The sequence below is a fragment of the Accipiter gentilis genome, chromosome 1 (assembly GCF_929443795.1).
Source record: "Accipiter gentilis chromosome 1, bAccGen1.1, whole genome shotgun sequence".
Lineage (NCBI taxonomy): Eukaryota > Metazoa > Chordata > Aves > Accipitriformes > Accipitridae > Astur > Astur gentilis.
Genome location: NC_064880.1, coordinates 54,188,532 through 54,207,392, shown reverse-complemented (window position 1 = coordinate 54,207,392; position 18,861 = coordinate 54,188,532). Strand labels below are relative to the sequence as shown.

At 46.7% G+C, this 18,861-nt stretch overlaps 1 protein-coding gene across 1 annotated transcript in view; it reads right to left on the bottom strand.

Annotated features, from left to right (window-relative positions):
• Positions 1–12,433: 12,433 nt before the first annotated feature.
• Positions 12,434–18,861, bottom strand: part of KCNJ3 (potassium inwardly rectifying channel subfamily J member 3) — a 59,121-nt gene continuing 52,693 nt past the window's right edge. The window contains exon 3 of the mRNA XM_049810966.1: positions 12,434–16,605. Within this exon, the coding sequence (XP_049666923.1) occupies positions 16,022–16,605 (584 nt within the window). The 3' untranslated portion in view covers positions 12,434–16,021. The remainder of the gene's footprint in view (positions 16,606–18,861) is intronic.

The window sequence follows — 18,861 nt, the reverse complement described above, 5'->3', positions numbered from 1 at the left end:
GGCCCAGAGACCACCCGCACCCTCCGCCGGGACTGCGCGTCCCCTGAGGAGTGTTCTGGCCATCGCCTGGGGACAAGGACTGCGCCGGGGCTGCTGTCACCTCTTCAATCTCTGTCGCGGTGTGACCCCTCGCTGCCGGCAGCGTTTCGGCACTGCCGGTTGAAGCTGCTGGTTGAAGCCTCGGTTGGTCGATGAGCTGCAGGGGGCGGTTATGATCATTTCTGTTTCTTTCTGTCCTCCCCGGTAAGTCTATTAAGGACTGCACACGCTTTTTATAAAGCCCATGTTTTATACAATTTCATCGTGTGATACTTTTCAAAAGATATAGTATATAGCATTTAGTACAGATATAGTATATACACCATATATACTGTATTTTGTCCAGCTGAAATTGTTTGGGTAAATAAAATTGAAGTGGCTTTCCTGTTGCCATCCCCCAAAGCCTTTTTAAAAAGGCTGACCTGCCATTTTCAAGGATGGGTTAAGGAATGCAAGAACGAAAGAATAAAGAAAAGCCAGCAAACCTCCTCACCCCAAGCCTCCCACCAAACCAATGCTTAACGCCCTTTGCGCATCCCAAAAGTCAAGCTGGTGCTTGACAGGCTGGGCAGCGGGAGGGAGGATTTCTAACGACTACGATGCAAAAGAACAAAATCTCCAGCGAGACGGTGCGGTGGGAGTCAGAGCGGTCGCGCTGCAGCGATGCTGCTCTTGCTGCAGCAGTATCGTTACAGGGACCCGGCAATCCCATCCCCAGATGAACCTGGCCATCATTCAGAGGTGCTTGGGTGCGCCGAGAAAATAAATACAGCTTGATGACTTTTGTACAGCTCTAGCAAATCCTTAATAAATGGGTGTCGATCTAAAAATCTGTCAATTCACAGGGAAAGGGGGGTGATTAGCATGCTCAGAGTGCAGCCCCAACCGCTCTTCTGGCAGAATGGTTGCAGAAAACCCATTCCCTACCCTTGGTCTCCCCTGGAAACCCCGGGAAGCTCTTTCTTCCCAGATACCTGCGGGACCGGGGAGGGTAATCTCCGCTTTGTTCCCGCTCAACACTGAATAATTAATTTCAAGACGCAAAATGGAAAACACCGGGGATAAAAAAGGGGAGCGGTTACCATGGCACCGCCGGAGGGGCTGGCTCCATCCTTCCCCAGGCACGCTGCCCGCGCCGGCGGCTCCTGTCGGCAGCGACTCGAGGCCAGGAGGCAGCTCAGGCTTCCAGGTGGTGAAGGACCAGCTCCAGATCCCGGCGTGCCTGCCGAAAGCTGGGCGGGGGGCTGCGTAACCCCAGGGCTGGGCAACGTCCCCGGACCCGGTGTGGTACCCGGGGATGGGGATGGGGAGGGGGACGATGCAGCGCTGGCCGGTGCCTCGCAGCAAGCGTGGGTTGGGATGCAGTCGGCAGCCCCCTCCCGGTTACGCAGCTCAAAAAAACAAACAAAAAAAAGGCTGAAATTAAGCCTTAGAAGGCGACACGAGGTCCGACATTTGAATTTCTCTCCTTTCCCTTCAGCTTTGCACCAGTCAAAGGCTTGTGCCTAATTGCTGCGCTTCACGCCGCAGCGCGCGATATGTCAAGGGCAGGGTGCCAGTGCTGCGCGAGGATAAATTCGCATCCATAAATAAGGGCTGTGTGCTAAAATTCTGTACTATTAATATAGTACATTATACCAGTCTCTTAAATGCTGTAGTGCGTAGGTCTTACATACATAGCTAACAAATCGTACTCCTACTTTTCCATAAGCACATGTACTGCGCTTATTGCTCCTCCACTATGCCTTTTAAAAAATCCATCTGGTATATTAGCATTTCTTCTAATTAATGTCAACTCTAATCACAACCACCTACATAAAAACACAAAATACTGGGAAAAGCTCTTTTACAAATAGCGACAACATTTCAAATTGGCCTGGCTGCGCATAGCAATGCACCCGACAGAAGTTTTTTATCGAGAGCAGAAAAAAACTGGGAAGTATATGTAATGTTTCATCAAATGTGAAACACTTGCTGCTGCTTTCCCTGGCATACAGGTGAGGATGAACATAAGAAAACCAGACAAGAGTTTTAGGAAGTCAGATAAGGATTCATTAGTGTTTGTCACATATTGATCACTTTTACCAGACATGTCCTGCGTTCCTGCCCTGAGTGAGTCCTTCATTTATATGTTATAACGTTAATTTTTAAAAGATCTTAGCAAAATATTTGTGGGAAATATCTACACAGGACTGAAAACTGCGGACCTATAGATTTGAAGCCTGGAAAGGATCTCGGTGATCAGGTGCCTCCTGCTGAGCACGTGCCAAAAATGCTGCCTGCATCTGCGTGCTGAGCCTAGACCTGCTGCTGCTAAGAATAGATGAGCCTTAATTTAAACACCTGAGGCCAAATTCTCAGGAAGGTTGTTCCAATGGCTAACTGCCTTCCCTACACCCCACCGAGAACAGTTCGCATTTTTCTACTCCGCTGATACTATACCCGGCAATGCTTTTTGCCTGTCGGCCCCCTGAAAGGTCCGTGCTGGGCACCGCAGAGCCGGAGCTGCGACAGGGCCTGGGACAAACACTCCCCAACGGGGTTTTTTTTTTGACTTTGCGTTCCCCGCGTGCTGCTGCAAAGACGGTTGCAAGCAGGGAAGCAGCAGCAGTAATGCACGTCCCCTGCTCCGGCCGTCGGGCAGTTCTCGGCAGCATCCCGGGCACGGATGCGCCTTCATCCCAGCATCCCGCAGGTGGTGAGGGTCACTCCTGCTGCTCCACCGAAACATCAAGACACAAATAGGCCATAGGAAAGGGTAAGGCAGAAAAAGGTCTGATCAAAAGAAATACGGTTGTTACTTGGTCAGAATAAACATTTTTTCCACCCCATGTCTAGGTTATATAGGCGTGTGCAAACACGTGCAATTGTGTCTGTATTGTACTTCCATAAATGATGACGCTGTTATATATATATATATATATGAATAGATATAGGACACTTCTCATCACAGCAGCTTGTTGCTTATCTACAGTTGTTATTAACATCGAAACATTCCAAAGCAAAAAGTGCTTCACTGAAACAGTTAAACATTAAATTTTACCTTTTAAAGACTGGCTAGACATTACACAGCCCAAAGAACTGGCACCTCACATCTGCTGTTTGTGGGCTCTTCGGCAGGTGTACCTTTGATGACAAATACCCTACGTGAAGTGGAGATATTCCTGCAGCACGCTGGCTTTGTTTGCTGCTTTGTTTTGGCTTTAATTGATAGAGTTCATCTTTGTACCTCACTCCAGGTAAGCATGGACACCTGTCACCGAAATAGTGAACTCTCCTGCTCTGTAAAATTGTAGTTTTCCAGTCACTCTGTGACTTTAGTAGTTCAGGGACTGAGTAATCATGCAATTCACTTTTCTATTATTTATTTCTTATTTCTACAAGTGAGGCGAGCGGTAAGCCAGCATTTGGAAGTGTAGAACATTTAAATCTTTCAATTCTACCTCAATCCAAAGGGCAATCCTCCTGAGTGCTACGCTGAGGTTTCTCCTATCAAGAAAGAGGTGTCTAAATATGCATTTGAAATACTAAAGATTTAGGAGAGGCATGATAATATCCACTGTGGCTGCCAGTTGTGATGTGAATCATAAGAGGATAGGAGGATAATCATTCGGTTTTTACTCCAGCAAAACTCACATTCCCGGATTTTAGATAACATTAAGAGCAACTTCAGTTCCCAGTGGTGTTTACAGGTGTATAAGGATTTGATAGTATTTCCATTTTAAAATCTACCTACTCCACAGACAGTGTCGGAAATGCTCCTGGTGGATGCACAGCTCCCGCTGGTAGTGCTGGCCTTTGCATACTGATGTGGGAGCCCAATTTGGAAACGGCAGATTTCAGATCTAAGGACGAAAGGGGGACATTTTAGAGAATACATGCCTTTTTTTATTCACTCCCCCCCAAAATAATGTCACAGCTTTTACAACTCATGTCTGCATTGGCCTCCTTTTTTATTACTATGTAGGGCATCTGTGGATTTTCCAGTCTCTGATCTGCCTGTGACAATAGGATATTTCTGGCTCTACAAGACCAAAATTGAAAAACATCTTTTTTTTTTTTTTTTTCTTTCCTCCCTCATAGTAATTCCTATGTCCCTGGCATCAGGATGGTGGTTATTATTAACTGCGCCTGTATAGCCTGTAACTTTCATATGCAGTTTTGCCACAGTGATTTTTCACGGGCTAAAGCCTGCGATCTTGTCCATAAGTCTCAGCTGATACTCTGGGGGGAATTAGATGCTGTATTTTTACTGTTGATAACAGAGACCTTGCAGAAAACAGGCAGCTGAAGGCAGCCAGGACCACAACACATTTATTCCGATCTATCACCATAGAAACAGATAATCCACAAATGGTCCATTTCTACAAAACCAGTTTACAAGATGCAGCAGTAAGCAGGCTGCCTTATTAAACAGCATTTCGCGCTCTGTAGCGAATGCACCTGAGGGAAAAAAACCCAAACCTGGAAAAAGGTGTTTACATATATAACTCACGTATGCATGGGTGAAGCAGGGCAGACCCCCAGAGAGGCCAGCCGTGTGACAGAGCTGGTGGAATTTACTTGCACCGGTCACCCACTGGTGACAACAGGGACAAAGAAAAATCCCCGTGACGTTCCCGTGTATGAATTTCTTTGTACGAGACCCAAGAAACTCTCGCAGGAGAGCGGCCGTCGCAGCCCTGGGCCGGCTCAGATCCCGGTCCCGGTCCGTTCTGCTTTTCTCCTCCTTGGAGCCTGGGGCTGTCACCGAAATCTTTACTCACATTTTACCCAGATGTTGCACAACCGTAGAGCCCGATACAAGGCATCCTTCAGGAGGAAAGTTCGTTGGATAGGGAAGAAGGGACCTTTGCAGCCTGCACGGGCTTGTTCAAGCTGTAATACAGCCGCTTGCGACCTTATTAAAAAGAGGAAAAAAAGAAAAAGGCAAGTCTAGAGCAGGAAGGAGGGTGATAAATTAAGTTACAAAATCTTTTCCTCCGCTTCAGAGGAATATTTTGCGGAGAATAAATGAGACGAAAGGAAGGATGCTCTGCAGGAGCATCAGGGGTTCGCACGGCCGCGGCCAGGCTGCGGGACCCCCCCCCCACCTCGGCAGCCCCCGCAGGGCGGCGTGGGCTAACGGCATTGCAGAAGGCTGCTTGTAACGTGCTTGTCCCACCCCAGACCAGCTGTGGAAACCTCACGGCTCGAACGGAAAGCTCCTGGCGCGTTAGTCACGAGGCGTTAGGCTGGACGGGGTGGGCAGCCTGCCTTGAGACGGAGCCTGGGGAAACGCCAGCTCCTTCTCCAGCCTGAAGCAATTTTTCCAATTATTTTTAATATGCTAGCTCCTAAAAATTTGGAAAGGAAGTTCAGCTCTCATTAAAAATACCCTCTCAACGTTACTTCTAGTTCTTGACTCTTTAGAAGCAGCCTGTATGCTCCAAACTACTTAAAAGGCACCGAAGCCGAGAGCTTGAAATGTAATTCAAGTTTTCGTCTCTTAAATCCCTTCCATTTTAATATGAAGATTAGGTATTTATGGAAGCAGCAGCAACCTGACTCCTACAGCAGTGGGCCTACCCAGACTAACTGAACTGTTTACCACAGCAATAATTACATTAATATTTGCTTATTTATATAAAAGCACGGAGCTTCACCGGAGACGCCCATGCCGGCATGTCCTGCCAGAGCGGAACGCCCGACCGCGGCTTGCCTCCTTCCCTCCTGGGGACCCTCTGTGAATATTTTTTCTTTCACTGTAAAAAAGGGTCTTAATGAAACAGAATCTATTTGGTGCTCTGCGCCCTGCCTGGGATTGCTCACCAGCGATACAATCACAAACAGGACGGGAAACCGAACCCCACCATCGGGACACCCTGACCCGCTGCACCAGCCTGTCCGCGTGTCTGACTGCCCGCCCGTCAAGGGAGGTAACAAGGAAAATGTAAAAATATCTTTTTTTCCACTTCTTAAGAAATTGTTAATTCCTACAGCAAGGAGTTTTATGAAAAAAAAAAAAAAATTAAAAAAACCCCAAACCAAAACCCAAAGGGATAGCAATGAGCTGATTGCACAGTATTTAAAAACGGCATTTCTGAACCAGGGCAGTATTTTGAGCTGAAGCTGGAGGTCAAAGCTGCGGCAACAGGCAGGAGCCCCTTCACCCCGGGACTGCTCCCTGCCATCTACCCAGGAGTCTCCTTTCTTCTTTTCTTTTTTAAGAAAAATTTCTAATGTATCTGTTTGACTACAAGCTCATTTACAGACTCATTTAAATAATTTTCTTTTTAACCACTCAGTACCCAAATATCGTGGAGCCTGAAGTCACTGGCATTCCCGACGCGCCTCTGCAGAAGGAAGCGAATGGCTCATAATCTTATTACCATGCCGGGGTTTTAAGCCCAAGGCAGAATGATGTGCAATGCTTGGAGAGCGCCGGAAAGCGCCCGAGCACTTCCAACTCACTTACCGCTGGAACGAAAAGGCAGCCTGAGCAAACAGGACAGGGACTGACAGCTAAATCAGCATTGGTTTTGCACATCCAGTTGTTTACAAGTTAAGATTTTGATGTCTAGATTTAAGACGACAATAAATTGCCTTCACAACACCTAGACCTACAAGCACTTAAAAACATTCTTCCACTGTTGTCTTTCTGCTCCATTAACTTTGGTACTGAAGCATCAGAGCAATATCTGACATTTTGTACAGAGTGTGCCGTTTCCTTAGGTTTCCTGGGGGCTAAGCAAACTAAGTACGTATGCACAAGGAAAAATATAATATAAAATACATAAATTATGCAACAGTATTAAGGTATCTGTATAGAGGCCTCGTGGTCTACTCGACTATTGTGTGTGTGCAGAATTGTAAATGACTGCTTATGAAATATTTGCACCGTGCAGGACCTGCAGTGGAGCTGACACACGGCACCCTAATTTTATAACAGATAGTTTAGGAATATTATATAAAAATTAAGAATAGGTCTTGTCAAAGAAACTGTTGTTCCTTGCTTTTTTAATATTCAATTCTGAATTATGCATTAGAAAGGGGCCACTGAGTTTTTTGAATGTTTATCAATAAAGCCGAGCACGTATTTTAAATTGTATTTTGTCTCCCCGGCGAAGCGATATTCCTTCCGTGAACCCAGCAGAGCAAAGCTGAGTGCTGCCAGCTGTCAGGTGAGATCCTCATCCCTCTGCGGGCAGGAGGACGGGTCCCCTCCCCGAGAAGGAGGAGGAGAAGGGACCTTTCCTTGGAGAACGCAGCTGGCGTTTGTAGCCCTGCGGCGTCACTAAATATTGGCGATTAAGGCAGTACAACTGTCGGTATTAGGGCACTTCTGCTGAACCAGAAGCAAAAGGTGCTTGGGCTGTGTGTTGAGCAGGGTAAGCGAAAAATAGGAGGAAATTCAGTACACGGAGATAAAGGTGGCAGTGCTGCCCAGGGCGTAGGTATTCGCGATAGTTGTACCTGTGATATTGCAGCGCTGGATGTACTGAACAGCTCCTTCAGAAATGTGAAAAACCGCATTCGGACTAGTCATTGTATGAAACGGATATTTCTGCACGCTGTGGTTTTGCACGCGCGCTTGCGCGCACGTTCGGAGCCCGTATGATCCGAGTATACGTACGCTCCGTGGGTCGTTCCCAAAGGGCTTCCACGGCCCTCGTGAGAGCCCTGAATTCCCCTGAGCTGGTGGGAAAGCCTGGAAAGCCCACGGGCCGAGCCTAAGCGTGCAGCTGACGGAGTAAAGGTGCCCCGGGAAGCATCCGCAGGGAAGATGCGCTCGCAGGGCAGAGCGCTGAGCTCTGGATCCTGGGATCCAGCCGGCCACAGCCTGGCAAGCTTAGGGCATTTGGGTTTTGCCAACAGCTGGGTTCCCAAAGCTTTACCCGGTGCTAACCCTGTAGCTATCGTGCATCATTTTTTTCACCTCCATTTTCAAATCTTCCAAGTCGAAAGTACCATCCTGTTTTTTAGCTCCTCACATAAGGCAGTTCGTGTGTTGTCCAGCTGCAGCCCAGTATTTTAAAAAAAGTTACTGTCTTGAGCTTTAGTGAGAGTGAGCTGAAGTCTGCTGCTTTTTGATTTTCCGAAGGGGGAAAACCACGTAAATTTGATTTTCCAGCACAACATGGCTACCCTGACTTGCGGTCTTTAACCACTGCTCCATGTACACAGCCTGCCTGGCTCTCCCTCCCTTGCATACCATCAAAAGTCAGTCAAAGAGAAATCAGTTATCTTCACTTAAAGCTTTTCATTCACTTATGCCACAGGGAATGGCTGAAGCAGAATAAATGACTACATTCTTATAAACATCGATGGGAAATTATGCGCTCTTCGGATGCACATTTGTATTTTAGGATTTGATAATCTCATTACTGGGACTGTAAGACAGAACAACTTTGGTAGAAAGATGGAAGAGACAGACGTGTTTATGAGATTTTTTTTGTGTCTGAACTCGTCTCTTGCAATGCCTTTGGCACCTGGTACCACTGCTGTGATGCTTTATGTCACATTGCTGCCATTTTTACCCTCTGTGTCCCCTGGAGATGGCAGAAGCATTGCATTGCATTGCGTTACTTGCAGTCACCCTGATGAGAGACTCTATCGGCAGGCTGGGGGATTTCTGCGGCCAGTTTAGAGCACGCATGCAGCAAACATTGCATTTACACAGTGCTCTATTATAGCAATGTGGTTCAGGCATCTAAAGACATGGTTAAACTGTAATGATAGTCAGAAAAAATATTCCTACATTGACTCTCTAGCATTCCACATTTGCTTTCAAACTGCCTCAATGTACAAGCGTTGCCATTTTTTCTTATTAGCAAGGAGAATTTTGTGGCTAAAGGAACAAGGAATTATCAATTAATATATTTGAGGAAGTATGTCGAGAGTTTCCCCCAACTTGCATGAAATGAAAAACATAAATTTGCAATGTACTAATTAAAAGAAGAACAAAATACTTTATCGTCTCAAAGGGGAGCTTTGCTTATTTATTTAAAAAATTAAATTAATTTTGCTGTAAGGGGTGGACTTATCAATTTTGTCAATTAGTATAAAATATTTTGTATAGTTCCTTCTCAAAGTGGGGTGTAAGGTCATGTTTATATTCATCTTGAGCATCATCCTAGCATAGGACTTAATTTTGTCCTTAAGTTGTGACATGCATTAATTTGGATTTTCTTTTCTTTTCTTTGTTACTGATGAAGGCTCCAAGAAAGCTTAAGGAATCGATGCCTGGAGCCTTCCCAGGGAAAATCTGGAGGATGCCAAGAGAAAAGTCTCCCCAGGTTATTCCGACAGCGAGCGATGCTGCCGTGCCCGCGCTCTCCCTCGCTTTCTCTCTTTCGTACGCTCGTCCATCTGTCACGAGCTTTCCATCGCACGCAGTTGGTGTGGAATGAGTCCAAAGACCCGATTCCCAAGGCAGTGCCCAAAAAGCTTATCTAAACCTACAAACAGTTTAGACAGAAATAAATGTAAAAGTTGGGAGAGTGGAAATGGGGAATAAATCTGAATTAGCAAACAGCTATCTTGACTGCTGTTACCTTTAGTATTACGGGTACAGAGACATCACGGATTATACATTTTCTTAGGAATGTATATGTAATTATTAGGTGCACACTGTATATTTGCTTACCTGTGTATTGCCTTACCTCCCGTACCTGGATACACAGACGAAGCTCTGCTGAGCCCATGGCGTTTGCAGTCACCGGCGCATCTCATCCTCATGCTCATCCACGTCATGCTCCTGCTGTTCGTCAAACCTCCACCAGCTTGGCAAAGCCCCTTACTGGGGGGGGGACGGAGACAGGCACCGAAGCACAAGCTGCTGCGTGGGGCTGCGCCGAGTGCCAGCGGACCTCCCTGCGTGGGCCGGCAGGCGGTTTTCAAAGACAAATTGCTTAACTGGTTGTCACGCGCGGTGTTCTGGTCGCGTCTCATTAGCATCCCCCGTCCGATGGGAGGAAAAGTGATGGCGGCCTCCGTGGTTTCACTGAGCTGCCCAATTGTCGTGACCATAAGCTAGGCTTAACAGTGCGAAAACGCCCGTGGCATTGGGGTTATCTCCATTCGTCCCTCGGGGATGCCCACAGTCCCCGAGTGTTATGAACAGACCTAGGGGCTTGGGAGAGGACTCTACATGGTGACAACGCTTGGGTCAAGGCAGACTTTCCCCAAAAGGGAGATGCATGTGTCTGCTCCCGATGTGGGTCTCTGGTGGATGAAACAGTCTCAGCCGGTGGATGTATAGCTAGTTAATGCCTGTAGTCCAAATATATATAGGTGTGAAATGGGAGAACCCCATTTCCCTGCCTTGCTCGTAAAGAAGGGCAGCCGGGGGGGAGCGACAAGCTGCCCGACCGTCCCCAGCCCGTACCCAAGCTGAAGCCCATCGCTCTCCCTCAGCCGCGGTCGGTGGGGTGGGCCGTACCGGGCGCGATGCTCACCGAGCGCATCGCCCGTCGGGTCTCAGACCGCACTCCCCAGCAGCAAAACTCACGGGTGCTGGCCTTCCAGCCTCTGATGGATGAGGCACAGATGTTTGTCTTGGGAATAATAATTCAAGTGCATTTCTGCAGCAATCAGAGAGCGCTTGGAAGTGGTGTAAACAGATTAACAAAACCAGTATTGCACTCAGGCTAAATAGTACTTACAACCATACAAAAATTAGGCTGCCGTAAAAGGATGAGTTTGCTCTCTCTTTGCCCCTCTCCTTCTCTTTCTCTTCCTCACTCTTTCCCCCCCTTTTTTTTTTCTGTTTTTGTAAAGTGGAAATGTGAGAAGCATAACTGTAAATCACCTCAAATCCATGGAAGTGGTAATTCTACGTATCACAGGTGAATACTGAACCACCCTTATCGGCCCCCCCCGCGTGCTCCCGCTCAGTCACAGGGCGGCTGGTATGAGTGGCAGCACGCTCAGGAGCTGCCTGTCACCCCCATCTAATATTTTTAAAAAATATATGGATGCAGCTACCTTCAGAGGTGACCTGATCCATAAATCCTGCCCGTGCTGGGGTTTGCGGCTCAACCTGCCGGCAGGGCCGGGGCTGCTGCGGGGCTGCCAGGGCACAGAGCTGCCCCTCTTCCTCGGCAGGTATGTTTCCTATGTAGGTATTTAAAACCTACCTGCAATTTCATTTTCATATCTCCAAGTAAGCCCCGCAAATTCACTTTGTTTCAACCATGGCTGAGGAAATAAATTCAAATGTATTCTGCACCTGATGCTGCGGGATGATTGATACAGCCCCGTGCTGTCGTGCCTCTGTCCTGCCGCACGCAGTAATTCAATTACAGCAAGCGTAGCACTGACGCCTCAGTTTGCAGCAGCTTTAACACAGGCAGCAGCAGCAGCAGGACGGCTCCTCGATTCCCCAGGGATGCTCCTTGCAAGCCAGGATATCCACTGGCTGATACAGGCATTCCTGGGTGACTCCAGTTATGCTGGATTGGGGGATGTGGAAATAACACTGAGAATAAAACTGAATGGTAACCAGGTGCAGGAGCAAAGAAATCTCCAACTTCTACTATATCATCCCTTCTAAAAGTATGGAAAAAAATACATTTGTATTAGCATATAGGGAAAGTGTATGGTGGACCAGCAATATAAGGTCAGGACTGAGAGCAATGCAAGTGGTTAACAGGGAAAAACAAAATACAGTTAGCTCTAGTAACCTTCATTCAGCAGCCTCTTGAGGGGAAGGAGTTAAAAAGTCAGCTATCATGACATATCTTTTGTCATTTTTTTATTATTTTTATTTTGTAAGCACAGAACGTATTTTGCTCACCCTGAGTGGTGATCCCCAGGCACCAATGGGGCAATTTATTGTAAAAACCAGAGAGGAAGGTCTGGTCTACTCATGGGGAGAGACCTAATAGCTTCTATTGATTTCTGGAGCTTTAATTCCTGAGGCTGGATGGGGGAGATAATGACAAAAAAATCCTACTTCTCTATGCAAAGGGAAAGAGAGCTCCCCAGTCTCTGTGCTACAGAGGAAATGGCATTTCATAAATTAATGTAAAGTTCAGAAATTCAGCAGGACATTGGCATATCAGGGCTGCCTGAATGACAGAGTCTACGGGTTTTCAGCACGTACCTCGGGCGCTGCTCTTCGCTGTCCTTCAGGAAGGGGCCTGCAGACTCCTGACTTGGATTTTCTGTGCCTGGGCTCAGCCAGACCGTCTCCAAAGACCCTGAAAATGCAGCTCAGCTAAACTCAGGTTTTAGTTTTGCTGCTCCTAACAGCAATCAAGAGATTGGCCTTTTGCACACATTAAATGTGAAATCAGGAGCCCTTAAACAGCTTGAATTCATAGTCATTTATTAAAGTAATAAAAAGTAGATGGGATAAAAGACAAACACATTTAAACCGAACGATTTTTGAAAGTTTAATATAGCTTTAGATAAAACTGAGCTTGCAGTATTAATGAATACAAGAGTTTGTTATTTTGTATAATTCAAATAAACTTGTACATTTATACAGTTATAGACTGCATGCCAGAAAATGCATTTAGTTTATTCTAATTTGAATATGTACAATTTACAATATAATTCAAGCATAAATTCAGCAGTAGAGAACACAGACCGGCTGTGCAATCAAACAGTTACTTTTTCTTAGCATAAGCATTAGGGCTGGGCTAAAAGTTAATTAGGAAAAAAAAAAAAGTGGCCACAGCAATAAAAATGAAATATTAATCAGAAGTAATTTCCTAAAATAAATAACTAAAGAAAGTTATCATCCATGTTTGTACTTTCACTCTTATTAATGAAAGACTCATACATTGTCACCTTAACATACATAACGCATTGCAAGACAAGCCACAAGCCTCAGAAATCTTGCATCCAGCAAGGACAGGTGCATATTTTGATTTAAAAAATCAAACTTTTCAGTTAATCATAACTTAATATTTTTTATGGCATTAATTTAATAAAAGTGAGGCTACTTCTCCAGTGTTTCACATACTTTCAGATATTTTTACACAGGCACTGAGTAAGCTGCAGCCACTCAGACTGCCAATATATTTTACAGCTACAGCACTTCTCCTTGTCACCTCTTTTAAGTTCAATTTGTAGAACACATCCACACTGCTCCTACTTAATTCAATCTTGTACACAGTTTCCCAAAGAAAAACACCACTTGGCTCTCCCGAAGGCAGGACTTTGCAGCCACTGAGCAGCCACCTTGCCAAGGCACGGGAAGCCAGGCACCTTCCGCACGGTTTTTGGGAGGGAGGATGCTGGTGGCCCTAGGGCACGGCTGGTGAAACACCATTGCTCTTAGTCTGGGGACACGTCACATTTACTTTTCCATACAAAAAAGTCAACCGGACCATGAGCCATCTCCCAAACTGATGGCAGGAGAACTCAGCAAAGATGGGCAACCCCCAGGGGACCCCACCTTGCACCAGCGCTTCCATACCAGAGCCACAAAACTGGGGGCAGCATAGGGGAATAGGATAGGATAGGATAGAATAGAAGAATAGAACATTTTCAGTTGGAAGGGACCTACAAAGATCATCTAGTCCAACTGCAGTGTCACAGCAGGGCAGTGGGTTGGCTGGGTCATGCTCCAGCAGCACCCAGGGAAGGAGGCAGTGATCCCCCATCGACCCCAAAATAACGAAAGGAGTTTTTGAGGAGAGGTCAAGCTGCTGGAGACCCTTCTTTCAAAACCAGACCAATCTGCTCAAGCCTGCTGGCAGGACTCATCACTCGGCTGTGGCACTAGCTGAGTGTTTACCATGCCAATTAACGTTCTTGGCTCTCTGGTTTGGACTTGGTGGGGTTTTTACTGTTGACACCTGGCAATTGTACATGGCTATTTTTGCTGTCAGTCAAGGACTGGTAGAAGAATTACATGTGGTACAAAAATCAGCGGTATTTTACAAGACAACCTGAGGAAGTGTTAGCAAAGAGGGGAACAGGAGTCCAGTTTTTACCTTGCCATATCAGCAATCTGCTTACTGCGCACGTAGAGCACCGGACCAGCACACAGGGAGCAATGCACGCCCTTCCCTTCAACAATAATGTGCAGAGAATTGAAGTATAGCCAAATGTGTAAAAAGCATGCAGTGCCACTCAAAAACCATGATAAACCATGAAGAGAAACTTTGGAAGTTAGTATAAAGTCCTTGGGTGTACAACTGACGGGTCCTACGCTGCAACTTCCAGGGAAAGCACTGAGCCGCAGCGGCGTCTGAGCCAACCCTCCAGCAGTGCTGAGTTTCTGAGTCCTTACTCCATGCCAACATTTATAACAAAACCAATATTTTTTTCCCTCAAAGATCATCAGACCTGTTGTTATGACTTACTGTAGCAAGCGTCAGCATTCGTGCAGGATGGTCCTGAGCCCGCGAGTCAGCAGTGCTCGTCCATGACCGCAGCTACATCACACGCATGTCCGCATCTGGGACTACCTGGCTGTGGTCTCGAGGGTTTTACATACAGACAATGTCATGCAGAGCCCTTTTCCCGGCCGCTCTTGGCGGTGGCTTTCGTACCTGGCTCATCCCGCACATTGCTCCGTCTCACCCAGACCCCCTCCTCCAAGAAGGAGCCCCTGGGAAGCCATTGTGTCCTGGCCCCCAAACACAGACCACAGACCACGGGTGCCCCTGGGCATGCGACAGCCGACTGTCAGCATTTTGGGGAGGCTCCAGGGTGGCTCGGGGTGCTCCAGCACCGCAAGCCACAACGATGGGAGGAGGGGCAACCCCCCAACACCCAGCCCTCCCGGCTCGACCCCACCGGAGCAAAACAAGATGGGAAAATGAAACCCGAAGACAAGCACAGAAGGATATCAAACCAACCATTTATACAAAGTATTACTCATTTTGAAACCCACAGGGTCAACTTCAGTTAAAGAACGTGTTTAAACATTATTTTCACCATAGAGAAAGCAGTAAGGAGCGACGCCAGCAGCCAGCAGCCGGGGAGCCGTGTGCCTGCCCGGGCTCGGGACTTGCCACGACTCCGCACAGCTCCGGTTGCGAGACCGCGGCTCCCGCAACCATCACCTGTATCGCAACTGGCCCAACTGGGCCGTCAAAGCAAGAGGGAGCAAAATCCAGGCGCTGCGGAGTTAGGGGGAATTGTGATTCTGCCTTTGGAGTGCAGTTTGTTCAGAATAAATGCCTGCTTGGCTTCATGGAGACATTCAGCTATTTTCAGGTTTAGCTACTCTAGCAACACGAGAAATCAAGCATGTCCTGCTTATTTAAAATGGTTTTCTTGCACATATATTATAAATCACCAAGATTTTTAAAAATTTTTACTAACCGTATCTAAAGTGTGAATTTTATTCATTCATTTATTGTTTTGCCTAGGCTTATTCATACAAGTTTCTTCTCTAAACAATGCCTTATGAAATACATTTTAGTTTTTTTTCTGGTAGCCTAGAGGCAGGAAAAGAAACCCCAAGAAAATGTTAAAGCAAAAGAGAAACCAGCAGTTAATTTAAGGCTAGCAGATTTGGTGTTAGGAATTAACTAATACACTTTCTTTTAAGAAAAACAGACATGCACCATAACTACTTTGTTGAACAAAACATCACGATCCACATCAGAAAAAGGAACCCCAAACCCATTTTCAAATCAAATTATAACTTACCCTGAAAGTTACCCACTCGCATGTTTTACCTACTACTTACTCTTAAGAAATACAGGGGAAAGGAACGCCCCTTTCCCTATTTTTCAGAATATACAGTATAAATATAGTAGGAGTCATGCCATAAAACTATATGCAAAAATTGCACACTATTATTGCATGCGTGTTGTGATACTACATGCCAATGAACATCAGCTCGCTGATCGTCCCGTCGTTCGTACTTACAGCGCAGCCACCGCTACCAAGGGGATGCTCCTGCCTCCCGGTGTGCCAGGGACCACAGAGTTTAGCACACATATGGCTGGTGGAGGGCCTGCTCTCCTGCCCACGCTGCCCTTGCCAGTAGCAGTTCAAGCTCTAAATGGTAGCTAGAAGTCCTGTCGGGTTATGTAAAGCGGTCCGAGTTCATCTTTCGCAGTTTGGGTGGAAGGTTCCCTTCCATCCTGCCGCCGCCTGACAGCTTCTGCAGCTTGGGCGGCAGGTCGGCCACCGACTGGCTGATGGGATCCGACATCATCTTTGTGGTTTTAGACACCAGTTTCTCCTCCGAGTTCCCGGGGACCGAGCTGATCCGCTGGAGTTTCATGGGTAAATCCCCCATGCTGTAGGCCTTCTCTGAGGTGGTGGAACTCATCCTGAGGAGTTTTTTGGGGAAGTCTTCCCTCCCAGTTATTTTCTGCAGTTTTGAAGGTAGTTTTGTGCCAACTTCATCAAGACCATCCAGGCACTCCACTGAGTTATTCCTTTCCTTGCTGTTGCTCACTGCGGGCGCTATCAAGGGAGAGGACATGAGCAGCATTTCCTCCTGCTCCTTCACGCTGTACGGTGGGGTGGGGACCTCAAACGTCGCGTGGAACTGGGAGTAATCGACTTTAAAGAACCCCTCTTCCAAGGAGATAACGGGGAAGAACCGATGACCCCAGAGCACCTCGTCCTCGGTATAGGATGTCCTGGCTTGGCACGTCATCCCTGCAACGAGCAAGGGAGAAAAACTTCCACGAGTTATGGACAATTGCGGATGCACATAAAGGTTTGGGGTTTTTGCACATTTCAATGAAACACATTTTATGTTTTTAAATGTATAAAAGAAAAGAATGCCTGCCATTTACATACAGTAGCTATTAAATTGTTATCCTCAAGGTGAAAGGAGCCAACAACAGAGGAAGGAGTGTAACTGAATAATTCACATCTATTATTATGGACACTTTTGAAGGTGCTGGTGACATAGGGAAACACAGGGCTAACTGATACCCCTGGCAGTAAATTAGCAAGAGCTGCTAACTGCAGTGTAAAGTTTGACTTGTCAGGATGCTAAAGTATTACTAAGATATTCCATATTTTCATCATACTGACAAATGCATACAAACCCAGACCCTATGCTTTATGCATCATATGCACAAACCAAGCCCGTATTAGTGGATTCCAACCCACCAGCGAGCAGTAGGTATGTCCTATGAAATACATTTACTCCTCTTCAAGGGCTTCACCAGCAATCTGCTCACAGATCCATTGCTGCCAGGCTGAGATCCAAACTTCAAAAAATTAGCAGGGGAGAAGAAATATGACTAAGAGACACAACACTGCCCTTCCTCTTTCTCCACTGCCTCCCACCGTGGAGTAAAAGTCCTCCTCCTGAGCACCCAGACTTGGCCGTCCTGGTGACCCATCTGACCTTGGAAATCAGAGGGAAACAATGACCGTGGATTGCTGCAGGCTTCTAGAAAAAAAAAATCCTGCTGCTTCTTTTATAAATTTTTTTAAAATGGTATCTGTAGCAATCTGTAAATAGAATTACCCTGCCATTTTATCCTAGTATAGCAAACTGGAAATATGACATTTGGTTTTCAGGAAGCTAAATCTACCTCTGCAAACACATCCTCTGCTTAGCTGGCAAGAACGCCTTTAAGTCAGAAGAAAATTAAAGGAAACTTTGGAAGGCACAAGAAAAACAGTGGGGCTGTAGCGAGGGGGAGCGGGGGATGGATATGCGCCTGGTAACATACAGCCAGAAAAATAAAATTTTATTACTCTTTCTGTTACTGCTAATGGAATCAAAGTTTTAGTTTCGCATAGCGATTACTACTGCTAATACGTCTTAATATATCACGAGACATAAATCTCAGTTTTCTGTTTTATCTCTTAGGAGAAAATGATGAACCCACGGGTTTTTTTGCACACACCGCTGCTCCCACTGCCCGTGATGGCACCTCACCTGAGCTCAGACACCTGCAGGAGCACACCCAGAGACCAAGCAAGCCTACCCCCTTCCCACAGCCTCAGACAGGACACTGGTTTATACTTTATGGTGTATTTCCACTCAGTCACCATGTGTTTCAGTTCTGTTTACAAAGTGAAGTGGAAGCAATCACATACCTAATAGGTTTAGAAAAAAAAATGCAATTTTTAGAAAAATGGTAATTAGAATGAGTACTTCTTCCATCTGTGTCCTTTAGTCTCCAGCCGTTCATTAGCTGTACCTTCGCCGCGAAAGCCCAGACCTTTCCCCCTCTGCTTCTTCAGACCTGACTTCCGAGGGAGACCTCATTAGCAAACGAACGGGTCTAATAACGCATGCAAATGGTGAGAGCCGTGTTTGGAATTGGGTCTATGGTGCCTGTGAAGCAGATGGCCGGTTAACTCCGGTGACCTATGCTTTAGATAACAAATTGCTTAAAATGCAAATCACTCTGTATAGAAAAGTTGATAATTGTCGACCTCACTGTGCCGCAGGCTTTGCTGAGGGGGGTGAGCCGCACCTCCGGCATCACCAAAGGGCTCCCGTGGGAACACTGCCACGGTGGCCACCACGGCCACAGCAACGCTGCTCTGCAAAGAGCTGACTGTTGGGTGGAAATCCCTTGCACGGCTTTTTCTTTGCATTGGCAACACTACCAAAAAAAATAAAAAATTAAGCTTTATTGTGTGCTATCAAAATGCTGTGGAGAGTGTAATAAGGGGCGTGGGGGGAATACGTGGGTCAGCAACGCTGCCAGGGCACGGGGAAGGGGACCAATGCACAGGTCCGGCCGGCACCTGCATCGGCATCCCCACCTGCATCCGCATCCCCATCTGCATCCGCATCCCCATCTGCATCCGCATCCCCATCTGCATCCGCACGAGTTCCCACAGCTGATGCTGCATGCCCGGGGCAATGCCAGGGCATGGGACCTGCTGGGTTAGGCTCTCCCATCCCTGCCAGCCGCTGGGCTGCAGGGCTATTTCCAC